Source organism: Diadema setosum, chromosome 16 (genome assembly GCF_964275005.1).
Source record: "Diadema setosum chromosome 16, eeDiaSeto1, whole genome shotgun sequence".
NCBI classification, from domain to species: Eukaryota; Metazoa; Echinodermata; class Echinoidea; order Diadematoida; family Diadematidae; genus Diadema; species Diadema setosum.
The window spans coordinates 35,068,250-35,091,802 of record NC_092700.1 but is presented as its reverse complement, the minus strand read 5'-3'; the positions used below and the strand labels follow the sequence as shown (position 1 = coordinate 35,091,802).

The 23,553-nt window shown below is 37.3% G+C and overlaps 1 protein-coding gene across 1 annotated transcript in view; it reads left to right on the top strand.

Moving 5' to 3' along the window:
- The window catches only part of LOC140239849 (uncharacterized), an 88,620-nt gene extending 66,306 nt beyond the window's left edge, over positions 1 to 22,314 (top strand). The window contains exons 17-22 of the mRNA XM_072319672.1: positions 52 to 179; positions 1,102 to 1,324; positions 6,434 to 6,515; positions 19,932 to 19,975; positions 21,040 to 21,302; positions 22,219 to 22,314. Coding sequence (XP_072175773.1) covers positions 52 to 179; positions 1,102 to 1,324; positions 6,434 to 6,515; positions 19,932 to 19,975; positions 21,040 to 21,302; positions 22,219 to 22,314 — 836 coding nt within the window. The remainder of the gene's footprint in view (positions 1 to 51; positions 180 to 1,101; positions 1,325 to 6,433; positions 6,516 to 19,931; positions 19,976 to 21,039; positions 21,303 to 22,218) is intronic.
- The last annotated feature ends 1,239 nt before the right edge of the window (positions 22,315 to 23,553 follow it).

The window sequence follows — 23,553 nt, the reverse complement described above, 5'->3', positions numbered from 1 at the left end:
ATATTTCTGTCCATTTCTGCTGCACCTCTCCTGGATTATTTCCTGTTGCAGAAACTATTCAAATCAACGTGAATGTTACCTTGATTGACATCAATGGCACCGAAGCTATTTATACAGATGCTCACAACAACAACGCGTCAGGTGTATATATCACTTTGAAAGCGCATTTCGAAAAAGAAGTGAGTAACATTTGAACGTGTATAACGATCTGAGATCATATAGCGAATTATTATTATTACTATTTTTAGCAAGGTATTACTAATTGGTATGATAGCATCTGGTTTTGCAAAACTTCAAAAACAGCATATCAAATTATTCTCGTTTGTCCGTATCAAACCAGCAAAACATAAGCATAGCGGCTACATGTGGATTTGCTAGCAACAGGACGTATAGAAAAAAAAAATATTTGGAAAATGGTCAGGGAAAGCTAGTCCAACCGTCAGTGACCATTCATTTCGTAATTTCTTCAAATTAAATTCATTGTTTAAGGAAGCATTGTTCTTCTGAAATCAAAGTTTGAATACTGTACCAGAATGTTCTCATGTAGGGGGTCACGTCGTAATGTGCAATAGCTTCCCCGGTGCAATTACAAATGACAATATACAATAGATACAAAAATATTTCAAAAAAAAAATAATATTATCGAAATTCACTCATGCACTGAAAACATATTCTCAAAGACAATCTAAGTTGATTTCTTTCCCTCAATCTGGAACTCTCTGAAAAGCAGCAATGTAACATTTGTTGTGATTCAAGTTCGCCTCTAATTACATTATGAATATGAATGTCAGGGCGGATGTCGAGGACGTAGAAAAAGATAAGACTTTTCGATTGAAAAGATGTTGATCATTATTTATGACAATAAGCATTCCTCGATCACTCCGCCATTCCCGACATGCCCGATGGAGAATACGAGGAAAGAGCTATAGGTTATAACTTAAAGTATTGATCTTCAATTACTTATGACAATACATGACTAAATGTACCATTAGCGTATGTGATTGAGAGAATGATACGTTAGTATAATACATTGACGGATAGGCAATGATAAGGATACATGTAAATTCAGATATGCATGTTCCTTTTTTTATGTTCCCCCAGTGTAAAAGAATTTACGGTGACCTCCCTGGGTTCTGCTGCTGTATTGTCGAATCTTTTACCGAGGGAAGCATAGTCGTCAATCATGTTGCCATATTCGGCGCCAGCAGTAACATCACAACAGAGATGGTCATGAATGCCCTCAGTGCTTCGATCTCCACAAGCAGAGAGCTGAACAACAATTCTGGACTTTTTCTTCTCAACAGCAAGGCATTTGGTATATCGTGTACGTACTGCAGTTTCCTTTTAAAAAATCATTTCGTATTTTTTTTTTCTTTTTGACTTCTTGTGAGTACTTTCGATATATAATTTTTTTTAATTCATATTGTCATCAAAATTGGAAATTGTAGTTTTTGAAGAAAAAAAAAGCAGTAATGTGCTAGTAGATTTGCCCTCTTTTCAACTTTATTATTGATATACCAGGTTATTATTTGCAATTATGAACAATTTCTCTAAAGCCGAATGAGAATGTTATTAGCAAGTGTAATCGATCGAAATGAATTACTTTCAACTTTCCTCTAAATTTTTCTTTCTTCCCCTTTCCTTCTACCATATCTTAATCTCTGAAATGAAACTGAAAGTGCGTGATCAATTTCTCATTTCATTTTTATGTAAAAAGGTGTATAAGTTATATCTATTGTGCACACCCCATGGACGTCCCCGTCACGCTTTGAATACAGTCCGACCTCTCCTATCTGGCCTCCCTTTATCCGGATCTCTCTATTATCAATTATATATCAATATTATCAATATTACCAATAATATTTTTAATCCAAAAAACATCCATTTAACCCCAAATCACAGCAAGTACATTGACAGAACATTTTTCGGTTTTAGAATCAGGGCACCTTACAGGCGATCGTTTATTGAGCAAGTTAACAGAAAAGACGAGGACTTGACATGTTCACTTAAAACTACATTCATTTGCATGTAGCCACCATTGGGTAGGCAGCTGCGTGTCGGTGTGTAAAACATTGAGTCTCCCGTGTCCGGCCTAACCCTTTACCCGGATGAGCACCGGTCCCGACATGCCCGGATAGGAGAGTTCGGATTGTAGCCTACTGTCAGACTGGATAATCACGATCCACTCCTATATATCTATATGTATTATGAAAATTAATGCCTATTCCATGTATACACCAGGTATATGTAGTGTATAATGTATGCATATTTTGGACAGATCAAGTCAAATCAAATCAAATCAAATCATGTGTGTCATGTGCCCGGAAGAGCGACGAGAACCCACGAGATTTAACAGGGGCGTCACCAGCTTTTTTTTCAAGGGGGGTGCGTTTTGACAGTAAATGTAAACTGTGAGATTTTTTTTTTATTGATTTATTGGCTCCTGTGTCATCATGTACATTTACACATACTCTACATGTGATTGTATACATACACGAATCTTTCGCTATGAAGGACTATACGGGGTACATTAAGTGACGGTGTGAGATCCTTGGCGATGATCCATTCCGCTCCTTCAGTGCGGAGGGTGTGGGAGGGGGATACCCCCTCCCACGGTAGGAACTTTTTGTAAAAACAAGAGTGTAAAAGTTACAGAGCGTAGTGAAAATAAAAATACTATGAAGGACTATTAAAGGTAGGAAATTCCATTTGCATGCCTTAAATGAAGAGTTGTGTAAATACAGTGGCATGTTGAAGAGAGTATCATTTCAGAAACTCCCATAAAGTATTGAAAGTGGAAGGTAACATTTAGTACATTTTTATTGACCGTTAGATTTTGAATTGAATTTTTTTCGGGGCTCACCGTAAATTCCAGTACATTACTAGGCTACCTTTGCAGACCCATGCACTGCATGTATGTCCATCATGTATATTTTGTGAATAAAGTTCCACAAAACTTACAAACATTTCTATATACATTCTTGCCACACACTCTATATGTTATTACATCAGCTCTTATACTTTTAGATTTGTGTCTATAGATAAAAAATACAGAAAACTGCAACAAAAAGGCTTAAGTGTGGCTGACACACAGAACTACTGAGTAGTTGAGTTTTGTGCATTATTCAAATTGTAGATAACTGTTGACTTCCAAATTTCTCAGCAGTGGCCTAAACAAGTACCCTGAGGTTCATATTTAATGTTTTGCTGCATTTTGGGAGGTCTGTAAAAGGTATATGTGACGGTGTGAGATCCTCGGCGAGGGAGCGAAGCAACCGAGCGAGAGAGGGTGTAGGAGGGGGATACCCCTCCCACGGAGGGACTTTTTGTAAAAAGAAAAAAAAAAGAATTGCATAACAATTAATGCGAGCGAGCTTGAAAATTTTGATATTTTACAATCCCAAACTGCGGTTTGTAGCTATATTTTTTCGCTTTGGAAATGAAGGGGGGCATATCGGGCGCAACTGCTTACAATTACTAGCAGCAACCTGAGGATAATGGCATAATGATTAAATGCGAGCAAGCGGAGCGAGCGAGATTGAAAATTTTGACATTTTACAGTCCAAAAACTGCCATTTTTAGCTCCATCTTTTCGCTTTGGAGATTAATGGAGGGGGGGGGGTGGCGCACCGGACGCAACTGCTCGCAGTTACTGGAAGCAACGTCAGGAGAATGGCACAACGACTAAATGCGAGCGAGCGAAGCGAGCGAGCTCGAAAATTTTGGCATTTAACAATTAAAACAATGCCGTTTTCAGCTACATTTTTTTCGCTTTGAAACTTTAGGGGGGGGGGGCGCACCGGGCGCAACTGTTGGCAATTACTGGCAGTAACATCAGGAGAATGGCAAAGCGATTAAATGCGAGCGAGCTTGAAAATGTTAACATTTTACATTAAAAAAATTACCGTTTGTAGCTATATTTTTTCGCTTTGGAAATTAAGCAGGGCGCACAGGGTGCAATTGCTGGCAATTACTGGCAACAACATCAGGAGAATGGGATAAAGATTCAAATGCGCGCGAGCGGAGAGAGCGACCTTGAAAAATTTGACATTTTACAGTCAGAAAAACTTCCGTTTGTAGCTATATTTCTTCGCTTTGGAAATTAAGGGGCGCACAGGGCGCAACTGTTGGCAATTTTGTTACCCAAGGTTCCGCAATTATGTTTTTTTTTATTTACTTTGTTTTGATTATGCAACCTTATTTTATGTTACCAAAGAAAGTGAAATGTTAATGTTCTTTTCGAAAAATGAAATAAAGTTTGAATTGAATTGAATTGATTAAAATGCGAGCGAGCGGAGCGAGCGAGCTTGAAAATTTTGACATTTTACAGTCTAAAAACTGCCGTTTATAGCTATTCCTTTTCGCTTTGGAAATCAAGGAGGGGTGGCGCACCGGGCGCTACTGCTGGCATTATTGAATACAGGCAGCAACATCAGGAGAATGGCAAAGCGTTAAAATACGAGCGAGCGGAGCGAGCGACAGTGAAAATTTTGACATTTTACAGTCCAAAATCTGCCGTTTGTAGCTATGTTTTTTTCGCTTTGGAAATTAAGGGGGAGGGGCGGTGCGCCACTGGTAGTCAAGGATGTCGGTTTATGTTCATGATTGGGGGAGGTATGACCAGCGAGGGGGCGTCGAAGTAACCAAGCGGGGGAAGGATGTCCAAAATCTGCACTTTAGAGCATTCCCTAGTTGTTTGTGTTTGTGTGTGTGTGTGTTTTATACATGGAAAAGTTGGGAAATAGCCCAGGTCAAGTCTTATTATTGGCAATGCAAGGCATTAAACTAGACAGCAACACTCCGTGATCTAGTTTTGATATAACAAAGTGTGAGGTACAGAGGTGTACATTCTACATCACATTGCGCAACATTGCAGCGACTCTTTGCTGTTCGGATGTTCTGAGTACACTGCTCCATCCTGCTTATCATATCATTCAGAATGCCAACCAGGAATCACGCTGAATCACAATCTTTTATTCGGCTCCAGGCTTTTTGAACAGTGTTTCAAACTATTGATGCCTCTTTAATTATGGTTAAAAGAAATCTCAGAGAAAAAAAAAATCTTGCTCACCCTTCAAAAGCAGTTTACCAACCCTTGAATTACCATTTTGATTTTTTTTTTTTAAACCAGCGGATTGGGGGGATAATCCGTTGCACAATGAATGAAATATACCTTACGTATACAGTACGGGCGATAGATAGTAAACACGTGATGTATGTATAGTATCAGTGCTGCCAGAGCCGGGGTGCGATTGTTTTTGGTTTTTTTGTTTTTGTTTTGTTTTTGTTTTTCCTACTGGTGAAAAAAAAAAAATAAGAAAAATGAAAGCAAAGAACAATTATCTGTCGTCCGGCGTTGACGACGCTCGCAGACTGAAGCGGTTTTTTTTTCTTTTTTTTTCTTTTTTTTTAAGGTTCTGAAAGGGGGTGCGTTCGCACCCAGCGCACCCCCCCCCCCCCCCCCGGTGACGCCCATGGATTTAACCATGCTGGAAAGAACACAGTGTCCCACAATGTGAAATGCAATGTGAAACACATTGTGCACACATTGGGAAATCTCTTCACACTGTTAAAATCAAGTGTTTTACAAGTGTGAACACACTTTGAATCATCACTTCACAGTGTAAAACAGAATATTACTTTGTGAATACCTTGTGGAAAAAAAACGCACCACAGTGTGAAATAAATTCGAGCATTTTCACATAAGTCTACGAGATGAACAGTTACAGTGCAAATACACACTGAGACGCTGTATTTCTTTACAGCAAGGAAGGAAATAAGCCAGTTCGGCGTTCCACTTTGAGCATAAGCGGAAAAAGGTCATTGGTACCAGCAGAGCGTGTTGGTTTTTAAATTCACTGAGATCAGCATCTGTGATGTTATGATTATTCAAGGATTAGTTCTTGCAAGTTGCACTTACCATCACATCTACCTGACAGCATTAAGGCAGTATTTGGCTATATCAATGAAAAATGATTTGCCATTACATTCAATGCAAAATAATGAAATGGATGCTTTCCAAAATGCCAATTTATGGATCATTCTAGTCACCTGATCTATGCAAGTTCATCTGTTGTTTGAACATGACTGATGAATTCCATACATTGTTACGTTGGGCAAGCTAATGTAGTCTGTTACTTGTAGACTAGTAGATTAATCAACTGAGAAAGAAGAAAGGTCATTTGTACCCATCTGTCACATGTTGTCTGCACATGAGCTAATCCTGAACTGACTTCTGGTTGTACGATGTACTGCCATACGGGCCTAGCATGCGTTCGCTTCGTTCTACCTGGCACACGACGTAAATGCTGAGTGACATAATACAACAAACAAGCGAACAAACAAGCACACCCCGAAACTACTTCAAAATGATTTGAGATTAAACGATGCAAAATAACATTATTGACTAACCGTGCTTTCTTTCCCATTATAGTTCCTTGTGAGAACAACTCATGCGCCAATGGAGCAACGTGTGTTCCTTCTGGATATGAAGTGAATGCTCCATATGAATGCCGGTACCTATTCTCCCCAGTCGAAATTCACATTGGTAGTTTCAATCTATTATATGCATTTGAACTGGAATGAATTTGAATTGAATTCTGCAAATACAGGTCACTATGTGCGTGACACATCGCGTACTCCGACGAACACCCTGATTAGTACGTATCCGCTGGTACACACATGTGCAAGATACACTGCAATATAGTTCATGGACTAAAATCAAGCTGGATTTGATGCATAATACCTATGTGGATCCTGGTCTTTACGGGGGGGGGGGGGGTATCAACCAGTGTTTTTGTGGGTTGTGTAAATATACTTCATAACAGTATAGTGATGAAAAAACACAACTGTAGTGGCGTTTTCCTATTTTCTTTCTCAGCTCTCCTGAGCCTTAGAGTTATTTCAAAAAACTTACTGAGCTATTGTGATATTCAACGTACGCGTCAGTAGAGGCATTAGGGAGTTTTCGCTACACGACGGGAAGACCAAGAATACGCGGAAGCAATCAGCTGTGACAGTCCCCGTACTCGGACTCCCGTCCCCATATCTAAAGCGAGGTTCCCACTATCACGATTGGCGCCACGATTGAAATCGTGGTCTTAATTGTGCAGCAAGCGTGATGGTCTTATCAGGTTGTATCAGATCTTGAGGTCAATCGTGGCAATCGCGTTAATCGTAGGAAAATTTTGGACGGTTCAAAAATTTTCTACGATTAACACGATTAGTTTTTGTTCGTGATCATCAGATCGTCTAGGATCGTATCGAAACGCATGAAATCCCTTCTAATCGTGATTCTTAATCGTGTTGATCGGGATCGACTTTTTCACTTCACTTCCGCTTATTATCATTATTTTTTGCCCATTTGCCCTTATTTTACTCATAAATTGATTTATTTTGTATTTTGATAGGTGGTAGCCTGCATCTTTAGATTATTATTTCCAAACGGTAAATTGTATGACGGTGTGGGGTTTAATTGTCGTAATTTTTAAGGTACATTATCAAAATCATTTTTTTTATGATTTCATAAAATGAAAGCTGTATTACAGATTTTTAGATGTTTCATACATTATGTTAATGATGTTTTCATTAATGAGTTGCTATAACCATTATACAGACACACAAAACAGGATATGGGATAATTTTTGTAACGAAAACAAAAAATGAGCAAAAATAAAATGGCAATTTATGTCTGCACGTATTGACTAACCTCAGTACAAAGATGATAATAATTTAATGAATCGTGCTTGAATGGGTACATATCAAAGGCAAATGGTTAATTTTTAGAAGTATATTACAGAGTTGTTGTTTTTTGGGGGGTGCAGTATCCTGCTGTTTGTGTATTGTTCATAGTAATTAAGAGTTGTTGTTTCATCAGCCATCGTTTGACCCCTTTACATCTATTTCGACACTTTTCAATGTCTTTTTTTTGTATGTTCGGTAGAGCACAATTTTAGAGGGAAATGGTTATTTTCAACTCTCATTATTACTGCAAATGTAAAAGTGACCATTGTCGTGGATGTGAGATCACTCGTATGGTTATGACAATGAAGAGCACTCTTATTATTTTTCACAATAGTTATTCAATAAGTGTAGCAATATACCCCTGCGAAATAATTTTGCGTAAAACCTCCTTTTTTGTTAAAAAGTGACATCATTTTGATTAGGGAGTCACTTTTCTGTTATGTGTGTGTATCAGTTATGTTAAACATTGTTAAGTAAAACACTAACTCAAGCCGAATAAACCAAACTTTTAATAACCCATGAGATAACGACATTTTGAAATAAAAAGGCATATGATACATACACTTTGCGAATATGAAATCGAACACCATAAGCAATGCTATCCATTCGGCCAACTTTCTTATATCGAGCGTATATAACACATAATACTATGTTACATAACATTCAAAATGATCCCATCCTCTTTCTTAGCTTCCATTTCATCATATAATTATTTTCTTCATGTGTTGGAGAGAAAGGTCATTTTGTCTTGCTGTTTTGTTTTTTTCTGGGGAAGAGGGGCAATCATCTGATCTTATGTATTTGGGTTCGTTATTTCATTTTTTTTTTGTGAGGGGGGAGGGTGAGCATATCGTTTTAATAATCTATTAATTTCTTTACGTGTAATATTAGACGAAGGAATATCTGAGGTTATGGCTGGCCTGGGTGCTGCTTTCTCTCTGAGAACATAATCGTCATTAGCAATACTGCAAAGGATACGTTGTCATCATCGTCAACCTGTCAAGCCTTGCCATCATCAATGGTTGTGGATAAAATTAATAGGTCTAATCACTCTGCATAATTTAAGGGAAACAATGAAATCCATCGTCAGCCGGACTATGATATTCCCATTCGGGTCCAATCGCTCCTTAAATGGGGGTCGCTTCTGATCCCGATCGTAAAAGATATCGTATCTTATCTCAGCAGCCCGTATTGGTTCGCGGTATTCGTATTGGAACGTATCAGTACGTTGCTGCACGTACCAGATCGGGGATCCTGATCGTAATGGTCATGTTAGATCGGTACCAATCGTAAACTCAATCAGGACAATCCTGTCGGATCGTATTTGAACGGGAGACCAGATCGTGACAGATCGTATCGCTTGAAATAGACCAATCGTGACCATATCGCATCCAAGCGTACCAACACGTATTGACTCGCATAACCCCGTATCCAAACGTGAAATTTCAGACGAGTTCAACAAATTTTCCACGATCAGTTACGAATGTCCTATCGTGGCGTTCGCAATGGATCGCACGATAGTGGGAACCCCGCTTTAGCAGTTTCGCTTTCCTGTACATGACGGGAGCGTATGGACAAGATCGCAGATTGGCTGGCTGGCTGGCTGGCTCACTCGCTACGCAGCATCGGGACCGAACGCTATTTTCGCCGAGTGCCGTACTTGTTTTCCCCAGGACGGGATGTTTCTGGGCTTTGATCATGCGCAGGAGCAAAGTTTGCACACGGCACGCTAAACTCTCGGCCGCGTCGTGCTTGCGAAAACTCCCCATTATGTTTTCCAGTTGTACGCCGTCCGTCCGTCTGTCCGTCCTTCTCTCTGTAATTAGGGAGTTTTCGCTACACGACGGGAAGACCGAGAGTCCGCGGAAACAATCAGCTGTGACAGTCCCCGCACTCCGACTCCCGTAATACTGCCCATCCGCATATCTAAACAGTTTCGCTTTCCTGTAAGGACGGAGGCGTGGGGACAAGATCGCTGATTGGCTGACTGGCTGGCTGGCTCACTCCTGCCCAGCATCGGGACCGAACGCTATTTTTGCCAAGTACCGTACTTGTTTTCCTCAGGACGTGACGTTTCTCGGACTTGATCAGGCGCAGAAGTTAATTTTGCACACGGCACGCTCAACTGCCGGCTGAGTTATGCTTGCGAAAACTCCCTTTTGATTATGTTGACGACGTAACTTACGAACCGCTGGTAGCTATCGAAATAAAGCTCGGCATAAATAAACTCAGCAAAGAAAAAAGAAAGTAAACACTTTTTCGAGGTCATATTTTTCATAGAATATTTTTATAAAAATCAATGTATTATATACCATATTAAAGGTAATTTAATTGGCTATTAATCTAGTAAGGTAATCATAAAGAAAACTTTGCGCATGAGTAAGTACATTCGGGGTTTTTTCCAAGGCACAGCATTAAAAATTGCAAAAATTGACATGTTCTCTTTCATGTGCCGATGCCCTTCATGGTAACTTTGATAACAAAAGACCAGTTTAGCACAATGAGAGACATGAATGAAATAGGAAAAAATAAGCGGTTTTTTTTTTTTGTTCTCTTTTTCTCTTTATAACCTCTAAGAAAAGCAAGTTGGAAACTAAAAGGGAAAATATGAATTTTCTGTCAAGTCAAACTTCAACTGACATAGGAAATGATAAGCATAAAGATGATGAAATGAGCAGAATTTCTTTATTTATTTCTTTGAATCTAGTGATTTAAAACCCATGTGACAATTTCAAGAACCAAACATTATTTACAATTTCCTAATTTTAAAAAACCTAAAATTTCTAACATTGTTGTTAATTATTGCTTCTTCTCTAATTTCATTGAATTTAGATTTGACATAAGATGCTTTATTTTCCTACATTATTTCAGCTTTCGTTGGTCTTTTGGGCTTTATGGAACGCCATTAGGGAAACAATACAAAATTCATTTCACTCCAGCCAATATTCATTTCACTTTTAACAAATACATTTCACTCACCAACATTTATTTCACTTTTTACAAAAATACATTTCACTTTTAAATAAAAATTCATTTCACTTTACACAAATATACATTTCAATTTCAAATAGGAATTCATATCACATTTCACAAAAATGCATTTCCCTTATAAATAAAAATTCATTTCACTTTTTACAAAAATACATTTCACTTTGCACAAAAATACATTTCACTTTCCACCAAAATACATTTCACTTTCAAATAAAAATTCATTTCACTCTTTACAAAATGTATTTCACTTTTTAACCAAAAACATTTGACTTTTCACAAAATTCATTTCACTTTTCAAGAAGAAAAAAATAAATCATTTCATTTTCCGTTAAAAAAATAATTTCACTTTGGCGCACCATATCACTCTGACGAAACCATTTCACTGCAGAAAACCATTTCACTCTGATTGATAAAACCATTTCACTCTGATAAAATCATTTCACTCTGATCAAAAAAAAAATACGTTCCTCTCTTTTCCCGGCCAAAAGGTGCGGAACGAAGACGTCCAGAAAAGACAACTTTTGTACAATAAACTCAATTATGTTCACAAAAACACTCCTGAGGAAAATATCGAATTGGAGACCATTGGTGATGAAATCGGGCTAAATGGTAAGTTGCTCGTTTGGTTTTCTCGAGGTTTTGCCATTTGTTTCGACCCTTGACAGCGGTCACTCTCTTGCACGTATTTTGCCATAGACGCAGACTCGCCAGCGAAAGAAAGCAGTCTATCAATATCACAGTCCCATATACGCCTATCTATGTCTGATATAGTATTCTGCCAACGTGGTGCTGAAGCCTTGAAGTCTACTCTAGAGTAGATCTAGAACTACTAGGTCCAGTAGGAGCACTCCTACTGTCCGACTAAAAATAGTCCCACACCTACTAATGACCAGTAATGTATGGGTCCATAAATGGGGAGGACTTCTCATATGGACCACAATATGGTCGATTGTATAGCGGTAGGCAGGCGGTAGGGCCTAACATCCTCATTAGAAAAAAAAAAAAAAATTTATAGGTACGTAGACGTATACAACCTATTTATAATATGCTTCTTAGTAGACTAGACACTCTAACGTTAGATATATTTGATATCATAGAGTACTGCCTGGTATTTTTTAATTATTTCTAATAAAATTAAAATAATGCAGGCCCTGCCTAGGGAAAATTTTGGAATTAGAAGAAGTTTCTAAAGTAATTCATGAGTAGAATTTTGGCGTAAATTAATACAGGGAAAAAATGATCGATGGTAAACGGCAAATAGATTCAAATAGAAACAACAACAGAAACACCTAGCCTCTAGGCCTGATACTCTGACTGTTAACGTTAGACATAGTTCTAGACTCTAGTCTCGAGTTTCTAGACCTAACGCGCGTTAGGCACTAAAAGGTATGTTCTGGGTATTTACTCTGCCTCTATACAGGCCTAGATCTAGGTCACGTACTACGTAGTCTTTTTTTTTTTTTTTTTTTTTTTTTTTTTGTACTGCCATACTGTCACCGCACTGGTAATGCGTACACATAACCACAACTTTGTCCATTGACATTGGCATGACAAAGCCGATCTACTTGAATTTACTCGCGTTCAGTCTCGCATCATCAGACAGGCAGTGAAGTAGGACTGATTTGTCTTGTTAGAAAGGTGAATCAAATCCTCTCAGGCTGAGTCTGACCAAATTAAGGGTAATGTTTTAAAATCACTTTAACTGTAACTGTACTGTAGCTGGTAAGCATGTGCATTATCTTGTCTTGCCTTTTTTAAAGATGCCCACATTTCCCACAATCAATAGACTTGGACGGTTTCTTCAATGTGTGGTAAGGGTACCAGCTATCGGCAGGGTACATCGACACCCTGCGTATCATGGCTGTTTGCGTATAGAACAAAAAGGTACGCGTGGGATTAAGTGCCATTTTATAGCTATGAAAACAGTAACAAAGAAACGAAAATCAAGCCAACAAAACAAAGTAAACATGTTTCAATTACATATCCACTCAGCAACAACGCAGACTATGAAATTCACTATTACCTATGGAGGGAAGGGGTGCAGATCGTGAGTTACCCTTTTTCAGCCACGCGAAGAAAAATTGCATAATTTTACAATGGAGATTCAGAATCAACAGAACAGTCACGAGATTTGAAACTGCAGTATTTACAGCTTATTTGAGGAAAAACAAATTTGTTTTATACTTTTGGAATAAACGAGCTGCAAATTCATAGGGTGCCGATAGGTGGTACCCTCAATCACAAAAATGCCCAGCGATGCAGTGGTTGGTTAATTGCTGACCCTTGGCATATTGTATCAAGGGTTGAAGCAGCCACTACTTTTTCTAGGAGGCTGTGCCAGTCCTTTGTGTTCCTCGGTAGGAAAGATGAACCTCTGTATTGTGTTCTGCAGGTAATTCAGTGCGTTAATTCATGTTGGTAGCAATACCAAATGTATATTTTCATGAATAGTTTCATTGATATAAGCACTTGGCATTTTAGTAGCACTTACACTGTACTGCAAAATGAGCAACTTAAGAGCAAAAATCAGATACCAAAAGTTCAGGTAATCAATTCCTGCATGTGGTGTTGGTTATTGGAGTGAAGGGCTAAGGTGCTTTTTAAAAGAGACCCATTTATATTACATTTTCTTTGTGCTGAGTAAAAAGTTCCCCCTATTCATATAAGGAAATAACGTAATAATGCATTGTATAACACATCATTTGTATAACACCTCACTTGTATGAATATTATTTACCCTCAGGTAAACAGTTATTGAATCTGCTTCCCTCCTATTCAGCGAATGCGGAAAGACCATGCAAAGGAGGCTGCATCTCTGACCAGGCTTTGATGCAAGCTCACTCACTGACTGGAAAGCTGTGAGTTTCAGCTTTCAGGATTTACTGAAAGTGCATTATTCAAAAGATTGACATTCTAGGTACATTTATACCATAACCATTGTTCAGAACTTGACCTTACTCCTGTGGGAGGAAAAAAAAAACTCTTTTTTTTTTGAAGTGATGGTACATGTATTGTACCGTACCAGATAATTCTAATGACAACACAAGTACAAGTGTACATATTTTGTATGTCACCTAGAACTAAAGAGTGAACTTAACTTAAGAGTGAAATTTCTGTGAAGGCACTTCTTATAATCTTTACCCTGCCCCTTCATTCAAAGGAAATGTACATGTATGTAGATTCTTCTCTTTCTTTATAATGTATATGGCAACATCCCATACATTTGACAGGTATCACAATATGCAGCGTGGACCAATCAATCATTTCAATAGTGTATATTATACATGTAGTGTACCATAGGTGCCTAGGTCTAGTAATCGGCCCGTACTGGTACCAATTTAATCAGTTTCGTAGGACATGAAAATGCAAGTCAAATGTAACTTTGAATGTAGAATTGTGTGTCACTTTTATTTATTTGTTTTTGTTTTTTTTGTTGTTGTTGTTTTTTTTTGGGGGGGGGGAGTTGGTCAAAAAAATTGACTTTAGACAAAGTTACACTTCTTTGCAAAGATAGTTCTGGTTTGTGATAGCTAGACATGGGGAAAAAACAAACAAACAAACAGATAGCACCATGAAGGCCAGAATTGTGTGAATTGTTCTGTTGTGATCTGTAGCTTTCTTACAGGCCTGTACTACCTCCCCATTCCCTTTTGATACAATTTTGCCCCCTGTTTCCAGATATCATGTTTGACTCACTCCTGTATGTGCATAGTAGATCTTCAGCTTTGAAGAATGACCTTCTGATCTTGGTCACTCTTGCTTCTAGTTTGCTGGAGTTGCTAGTAAATATATGATACAAAATTACTGGAAATATCATGTGTATAAGGGCATAAGAAAATAGTGCACATCAATATGTCTTCAAAATGTTTACACGCTGTTTCCATATATGCTTGCCTTTTTCATTCTTCCAGGAAGGACTGTTTTAACTGCTCATACGTGGTCGACACAGAACATCCGCAGTCAAAGCCCTTCATCCTCCTTATTGGAGAATAGCCTCTTCAGGTACATGTATCTGCAGTTGTGGAGCACAGGGCACAGTCCTCAAGGCATTGTGAGTGCAGCTGATCTTGTCTTCAAGTTGATCTTCGTTCTAAATCGCAACTGCTGGCCACATTGCATGGCAGTGAGACCATTTTAAAAGGGACTCCTGTACAAACAAGGAGGATTTGAAACTTTGGCATCCATCCCTTATTTTCTAAATTTGCTGAGTCAACCATAATGCAACCATTTATTTATCATCTCCACCCTTCCTGTATCAAGTCTGCATAATAAACAGCATTTGCTTGAGAAGTACAATGTTATAGGGAAATAGGCACTGACCTTTAATTGTGGTCTCCTCATAAAAGTGGCCATGTTATTTTACAAGCCATTTGTCATATGATGGATATTGTTGTATTTTGACTATACACCTGTACCATGTATGAATGATACGGTACATCTATATTGATACTATTAGTGGTCAATGCTTCTTTGAAACATGTATTCACTTTTCAAGGAGTTAGTTTTACTTATGAAAATGTAGACAAGTATGGAATATGTGAAAAGCTGCTAATACCATTATTACACACCACACCCACACATAGTGTGTACAAGTTGACAAGGGATGTATAGAGCACCAAACTGTGACATCGCCATGGAAACTAATTCTAAATGACCTCACCTGGCCCAAATATCTGTCAACACTATTGTTGCTAACCATGCTTGCACCTGGTTCCAACCCAAGTTACAACAACTCTCTTGCTTTTTTAGGAGTTGACCTAGAACTTGGCATATGTGGCCACTATTACAGGTAATGTGGTATGTAATTAATGTGTTTCCATGGTAATGAAAAAAAAAAATCTATAGAAAATTTAACCAAAATATTGTGGATCAAACTACTTTCAATCTTTATAATGTGAATGGTAATTTGAAAACACAAGATATAATTGTCTTCAACTGGCATCCTTCATGTATCACTTGAGTAGTGAATATGTACCCCAAGCAATTTCATCTATGCTCGTAAGAAGTGATCAAGTTCTTCATGATTATCATACAAGGCAGGCTATTGTGTATCACTTCGCAGTTAGAACTCGACTCAGGAGAAATGTGATAGCATATACATGTACAGGCCCACAACACAAGAATTCTGTGCATTGCTCCCAAGTAGGCCAGTAGCCAACATACTACATATTCAAAAATGTGATGAAATTCCACCTTTTCACTATGCACCTACATAGTACCTGTCACATGTGTGTATTTGATTTTGGAGTATGGATGCAATATTGTATTATGCTGCATTGCAATGAGTAAAATAATTAGCAGTAGAACAAGCACTTTATAGTGTACCTGAAGCATGTTACTACAGATTTTTGAAAGCTTCAAGTTTATCTTGTAAACCCAAATCTTTAAAGTTGACATAGCATCGAATATTATTTTCATTACATGTACAATTTGAACACTCAGTTTGTACTTTCCTTGCATTAAATTAGTATTTGATGTCAGATAACTCATAACGGGTCATTGCATTATATGCGTAATATGTTGCTATTATGTTTGCTACTTGATTTTGTTATCTGACTAGCTAAATTGAACCATGTAAGCACCTAGGTGCCCATTTTTGTTGTATATTCCTTTGCTTATCCTGATTTTCTTGTGTTTGTGTTTGTAACTTCAATACATGTCCATATCATTGTAAATCTCAAGCGTCATCCACACCTATGTATCCGCTCTTTCTTGCTCACTTCATTTGATGAACTCTGTACTGCTCTTTTCTCTCAATCCTATTCTCTCCTATATTTTTCCTGTCCTACATGTATGTACACGTGTATCCGAGCAATTGCCCCAGAGAGCAATTACCCCCTGGCTAAATACTGGTTAGTTGTAAGGTAAGAGTAAAGATTAGGGTTAGGATTAGGTCAAGGGTTAGGAGTTTGGGTTAGGGTTAGGATTAGGTTCAGGATTAGGATTAGAACCAGGGGAAGGGTCCGCGGTAATTGCCCAGGGGTTAATTGCCCTAGACCCATGTACATGTCATACAAGTAATTTTTGTTTCTAATTACTTAGAGAGATTGGTCCTTATGAGGTTTGAAAGTGAAATGTAAACAACTGATTTGTTTCATGTTGTAAAGTATGCATTTCTGCTATGAATTTGCACTGAATTAATTCTTCTTTTTTTCAGATGTAGGAGATGAGAATAATATGCTTATAGAAAATTGGTCCAAGATACAAATTACATCAATGGTGCTAATTATCATACATGTACTTCAATCATTCATAAATCCAGTACCATACTACCATTCCTGTATTGTTTTGACAAGTCGTTTCTATCCATTCAGATTTACAAAGTTGCTCATACAGTGTCAGATCTTGTGAATTTTCATTTTACATGTGAATGTGCTATATTACTTCCCTTCGCAAATGTTAACAGTATACCACTGTACTTTATTTGTGCAACAGACTGCCAAATTAGATCACATCAAATGAGATTGTATGTTGGAACAATTGTCCTGAATTAGTGTCTCAAGTGCTAAATTTGACATGTGTGGTTTGTATTAGTGTATGTACATTGTTTGATGTGTATTTCGAGTGATGTTTGTCATTTACCGACATAAGTTGGTCAAAATTCCTGTTAACTAATGTTTTCATTCGGTGGTTAAATTTCGAAGAAAAGATTTAGTGCTATTCCACAAAACTTTCTTAAGATAAAACCGACCTCAGTTGGCTTTTGGTAGTCACTTTACCCAACAGTTGTGTGGTTCACTTGGAAATCGACTATCTGTTACAATGCTATCCAGATTTCTGAAAGCGTAGATGTGATGGTGTAATGCAGATGTATGAATTTGAAATCCAAACTGACATCGTGTGTGTGTGTGTGTGTGTGTGTGTGTAGTTTTTGTTTTTGTTTGTGTAGTTTTTGTTTTTGTTTGTTTGTTTGTTTTTTCTAAGAGGATGCAAAACTGCCATTAATTTCTTCCCCATGCATAATATAAAACACATGTTGTGGAGAGTGAAAATGCTACTCTTGTTTTTCCATAGCTGAGAGTACAGTATGTGGGTGAGTTTATTATGGGCCGTTTGTGGATTACATTATACTCTACATACGTAGATCTAGTAGGTTTGAGTAGGAGAGTGAATGGTAGGCATATTCTCTAAAACATCCCCTCACCTTTGTAACTTGATTTACACTTCCAAAAAGAGCATGAACTGTGACAGAAATCAAATCAAACATTAACATTTCATCCATATAGAGTTCATCGGTAATGATGATAATAATAATACAGTATACATTTAATGTGCCAATTCCACATGAGTAACGTGCTCAAGGCGCAGTAGGAAAAGTGAGTTATGAAGTACAAAAATCAGTACACATGAAAATGAATGACACAATCATGATGATCTAAAAAAAAAAAAAATATCTATATCATAGTACCAGTATACTATTCTATGGTAAAAGATTGGAATAACAAGTAAAAAAGTATGTTGCTGGTTTTTCTATTTTTTTAAGAGCTCATCTTTCATACAGTTGGCTACTTTACCGACACAAAAAAAAACAAAAAAAAAATACTAGTCATTTTCTCATTAACATGAAACAAGATACACGTAAGATATCATTACTTTGGATGATGACTAATTTTGTAAAAAAAACACAAAACAAAACAAAACAAAAAAAATTAAAATAAAACAAGAACAAGGATAATGTGACATTCGCAGATCATATTTGAGATATTGAGGTGTTGGATGTACACATTTTATGTACCGCCTTCTCAGTATATATGGCAGTGGTCCGATGCAATAATTTCTGCGTGCATACCAATATCAGTAACACAAGGAATATTTTGCAGTTTCATTGAACAGTCTGTGTTGAAAGTGTTCTTTTTTTTTTAAGCAAAAAGTTGAAAAGCTGAGATTCCAGTACTGATTGTCCAATAGTCTTCTTGCATGTTACGCATCCTTGATTTCCTTTATTGTTTGTTTCGTTTTGGAAAAGTGATTTTGTAAATTCTCAGATCCATGGGGAATGTATTCACGGTATACATGTGCATGATAATTATGTAACTGATTACTAGTAAACTGCAGGTGCCCAAGGGCAACAATCTAATTTGCAGATTACGCGCGGCAAACCGCTCCAGTGTGCACAGCGTGCCGCTGCGGCAGAGTTTAGCGGCAAACCGCCCCCGCTGCCGCTGCCGCTGCCGCAAAACCGCGTGAACGGCCCAGGGTTGTACGCTCTTTGGTGCTAACAAAGTGCCATAGCAGCGACTCCACTCAGACTGGCGCCACCTTTTGGCCGGGAAAAGAGAGGAACGTATTTTTTTTTTTTTTTTTGATCGGAGTGAAATTGTTTTATCAGAGTGAAATGGTTTTAGTGCAGTGAAATGGTTTCGTCAGAGTGATATGGTACGCCAAAGTGAAATTATTTTTTTTTTTTTACAGAAAGAAGAAATGATTTATTTTTTTTCTTGAAAAGTGAAATGAAATTTTGTGAAAAGTCAAATGAATTTGGTTAAAAAGTGAAATACATTTTGTGAAGAGTGAAATGAATTTTTATTTAAAAGTGAAATGTATTTTTTTTAAAAGTGAAATGTATTTTTATTTAAAAGTGAAATGCATTTTTGTGAAAAGTGAAATGAATTTTTATTCAAAAGTGAAATGTATTTTCATTTAAAAGTGAAATGTATTTTTGTGATAAGTGAAATGAATTTTTATCTAAAAGTGAAATGTTTTTTTGTAAAAAGTGAAATGAATATTGGTGAGTGAAATGTATTTGTTAAAAGTGAAATGAATAGCTGGAGTGAAATGAATTTTGTATTGTTTCGCTAATGGCATTCCATAGGGCTTTAAAGACATCATGGAGATCAAAGGTTTATTTTTGCAACTTTATTCAGGTTTCTTTTTATGTGAAATTTGTTGTTTTTTGCTATTGTTCTATAGAAGAGCACATAATTCTATTCTATGAGAAATCTAAACTTGAAAAAGGGTTTCCTTTCTTTTTTGCTGAATGTATGTTTGCACCTTGAAAAAAAAAAAAACACCAGCAAGAAGGAAATAAAGAACGTTAGGCTACTTGCAACTGTGTATAATGAACTATGTAATCTGCAATTCAACTCAGTTGTTTTTAGATGTGATGTTCCTCAATTTAATACCTGATTTTGGTGTATATTTGTGTGATAATTTATTTAGCCTAAAGGTGTACATTGTTTGCGTATTTTCGTCTACAGTTGTACCTCGGACTGGACCGGAAACCTTTGCACGGAACGAATTGGTAAAGTCGCGCCCCTTTAGTCCTCCTTTTCATGACTTTTATATCTAGTGAGGATTCAGTTCACTACCAATAAATACGCTCCTAAACTGGATCAAACATAGTGATGTACTCACTCTCCTTACTGGATGATAAAAACAAAATCTAATGTGGATTGAGTGAATACAGCAGTATTAGCAGAGTCATTAGGCTGGAAGAAAATCGGATAATCCGTTCAAATATTATGAGTATTTAATGTTTCGGTGCCGCCATTGATGGATGTGAAGGCTACCTTATTTCTTGAACATACGATATAAAACAAAATACAACGAGAGTTCAACGTATATTTCCTTTATTTTTTCTTCCGTAATGAAGAAAACTTTGACTGAGCTCTTTCAGCAAACAAAGGAAATTGTATCACAGATATCAAGGAGAGGGACTGTGTCATTTTCATTAAAAAAGCAATGAAATTTAAGAAATTTTCTTATTCTTTCAAAATTTGTCTAAACCTGATGTCACGAACTGTGATAGTCTTCTCTAGCAACCTGAAATGTTATTTCGAACGGATTGTCCACTTTTCCTTAAACAAACACTGAAATGTTCTACAGGTATTGCCGCATTTGCTCGATCCATTTTTGGGGTGTCATTTCCCTTTAACACCGTAAAAACTTCAGATTATACCATATCAATTCTATTCATCTTGCATCAAGCTATGATATCATAATGCTATAATTAGTTTATCATACATATCTGTCCGAATAGACATGGTGAGGTGTTGGATCGCTAACATCGATAGCCTAAAATGAAATTATTCAGTTATTTTGCTCACACTGGTGATTATTACGCGATAAATATAACGCAATGTTCTATGCAGCAAAGGCAATGTTTGCTGAATCACCTCACTGATATCTTATATGAATAGTATTGCCTTTGCCACCGTTTGCAAAAGTAATGAAGGGCCTACATGGCGTGATATCCGCTCACGAGTTTCAATGCTTTATAGTTTATATGTCACGTAATGTAGTCTTCTGTCATAACGAGTGCAATTCCCCTCATTTTCTTTTCTTTTTTTTCTTATTATTATCAAGCTGAGACTCCATCGGTTGCGCTATTCGTTGGTATACCTGTTGCATTCGTTGTTGTTGTCGCCGTGGTCCTAATCATCCATGCGGGGATACTGCAGACAAGAGCCAAAAAGCACGCCTCACTTTACAGTCAGCAGTCGCTTCACTCTTCTTCGGTTTCCAACGGATCTAGCACAGAATGGAACGAACTCTTTGTGCATAAGAAACCGGTGATACCGGTGAAAAATAACTTCGAGCTCCAGTTTGGTACTAAAAGTAGAAATTCGGTAAATTTGACACTATTCTTCTGCCGTTGTTGTAAGAATTATTATTTCGAATATACACATGTTGTCACTCGCTACATAATCATCTCTGCACCACCTGCGCCACCCAACATTTACCATGTTTACAACGATAATTACTATCATACACCTGTCCATAACGGCCACCTACCGGAGAAGACGGTGCAGGGGTCGCTGAACCGGGATTACGGTGATAGTGGGGGGGGGGGGAGATGTGGCACCCCACACACCTGTCACCCTGAAGAGGAAGAAGAAGATGAAGAAAATAAAACAGCCGGAGAGAAATTGAGAAAATCTTTAACAAAACCTTTCGGAAACTACATAAATTATATAGATATAAACTGACACGGGGAGATAAATAACTATTGATTCTGTTTAGCTAAGTAATCACAAAATCATGTCTTGTCAACTGTAATGTTTGTTTGTGCAGGGCCCCCAGTAAGAACAGTACTTGCCTACTGATGGGGCTACCCTGTTGAAAAAAGACTGAATAAATAAATAAAATAAATAAAATCATTGAATAGATGAAGGAACGAGACGGACCAAAAGTAGAAAAAAAAATTGTCAAATATTTCTGTTATTAAACTTAAATATTTCCTGTAAGATCGAAAGTACTTAATTTTAGAATTGACGCTTCTTTTCTCATGCTTATATAGAATTTATCCACCTCCAAGTGTTTCGCATTTCATTTTTTTAACAAAATTACTTTTGTCATGTGATATTTCTTTTTTCTGCACACGTAATATTCTTCTGATATCAAAAACAATCATATAAAATGTTCATATGAGATTACGGTCTTGTTTTAACAAATTTAATATTCTTTATTCTCCAGGTCTGTTCATTTTACTATTTTTCTCTTGTTCGTTTATATCTACTTTTCTCGTGTTTTCTTCATAAACAGAAAAGCTCTTCACCCTATTACCCGAACCACATCGACGGATCTCGCAGTACTTCATTCTATCATGGCAGGTTTTTCCACGACAAAGTACCTGAGTAAATGCAAATGGTCCTATTACTCCGATATCATGAGTATGACCATCGAGTCACAATAATGCAAATGGTGGAATTCCTTTCGTATTGTTATGATAATACGCGATGTACTTTTTTTTTATTGCAGAATTCAAATCAATCAATCTGTATTTTCTTTTCCAATAAAGCCTAAAATTTAATGAAATATCACTATTTTTCTCATCCTACCATAACTGTAAACGGTTTAGTCTGGAATCATTTTCACTACAACTATTGTTCACATTGTGTATACTTAACAACACTTAACACTTAACATTGATTATACCGGTTCAAATTTTTACATTCGTTGTTTCTACACCTAACTCACATTTCAGGACTATTTTGAAGCACTAATGCTGGTTGTTTCATCTGCAAATGATAAATAATGACTTTAATTTTCATGAAGCTTCTGCCATTCTATTTGGCGTTACTCTATGATTATTACATCACAGCCATCATTAGGGTGATGAAAACTTTAATAGGCGCCTGTATAACTTGTTATGGTTTTGCGACTTTGCAACACCATTACCTGGCAGTTATTTTATATTTCTTTCTGGTGTGTCGCCAACTCGATGATCTTCTTCATCTAGACCTGACAAGCTCACTTACTTTGTAACATCTTGATCTAATACTATCGTGTTTGGTAGAACACGAAGGCACTTATTAAGGCAATAATGATCAGTCAAATTACAAGAAGATTATAACCTTGCGTAGGATTTATGGGTGCTGTTCGTTATTCCGAAGGTTTGCTATTCCGAAGGTTCGTTAATCCGAAACACACAAATTTCCTATACCCAGAGGTTCGTTAATCCGAACATTTGTGGCGTTATTCCGAAGGTTCGTCATTCCGAAGATTTGGTAATCCGAAAGTGAAATTCGGAATAACGAACCTTCGGAATAACGAATCTTCGGACTGAAGAGCCTTCGGAATAACGAACCTTCGGAATAACGAGCTGTAACCGGATTTATAACGATGTGTATTTTTTTTTTCAGTTAGAATAAACCTTCTTGATTGCATAAATAAACGTTTAGGCCTATTTGCAACAATGTAAGTGATATTTTCCCTTTGTTCAGTTCTATTTGGCGTCGCCGGGTCTTGTATAGAGCCATAAAATAAGGAAACTAGAAAAGCAATCTGAGAGCGAAGACCTCCGCCAAGCAGCTACTTTCCACCGATGATCTTACTCTTCCCAAAGACATTTTTCTCCTGTCCACCACCGGGGAAAAT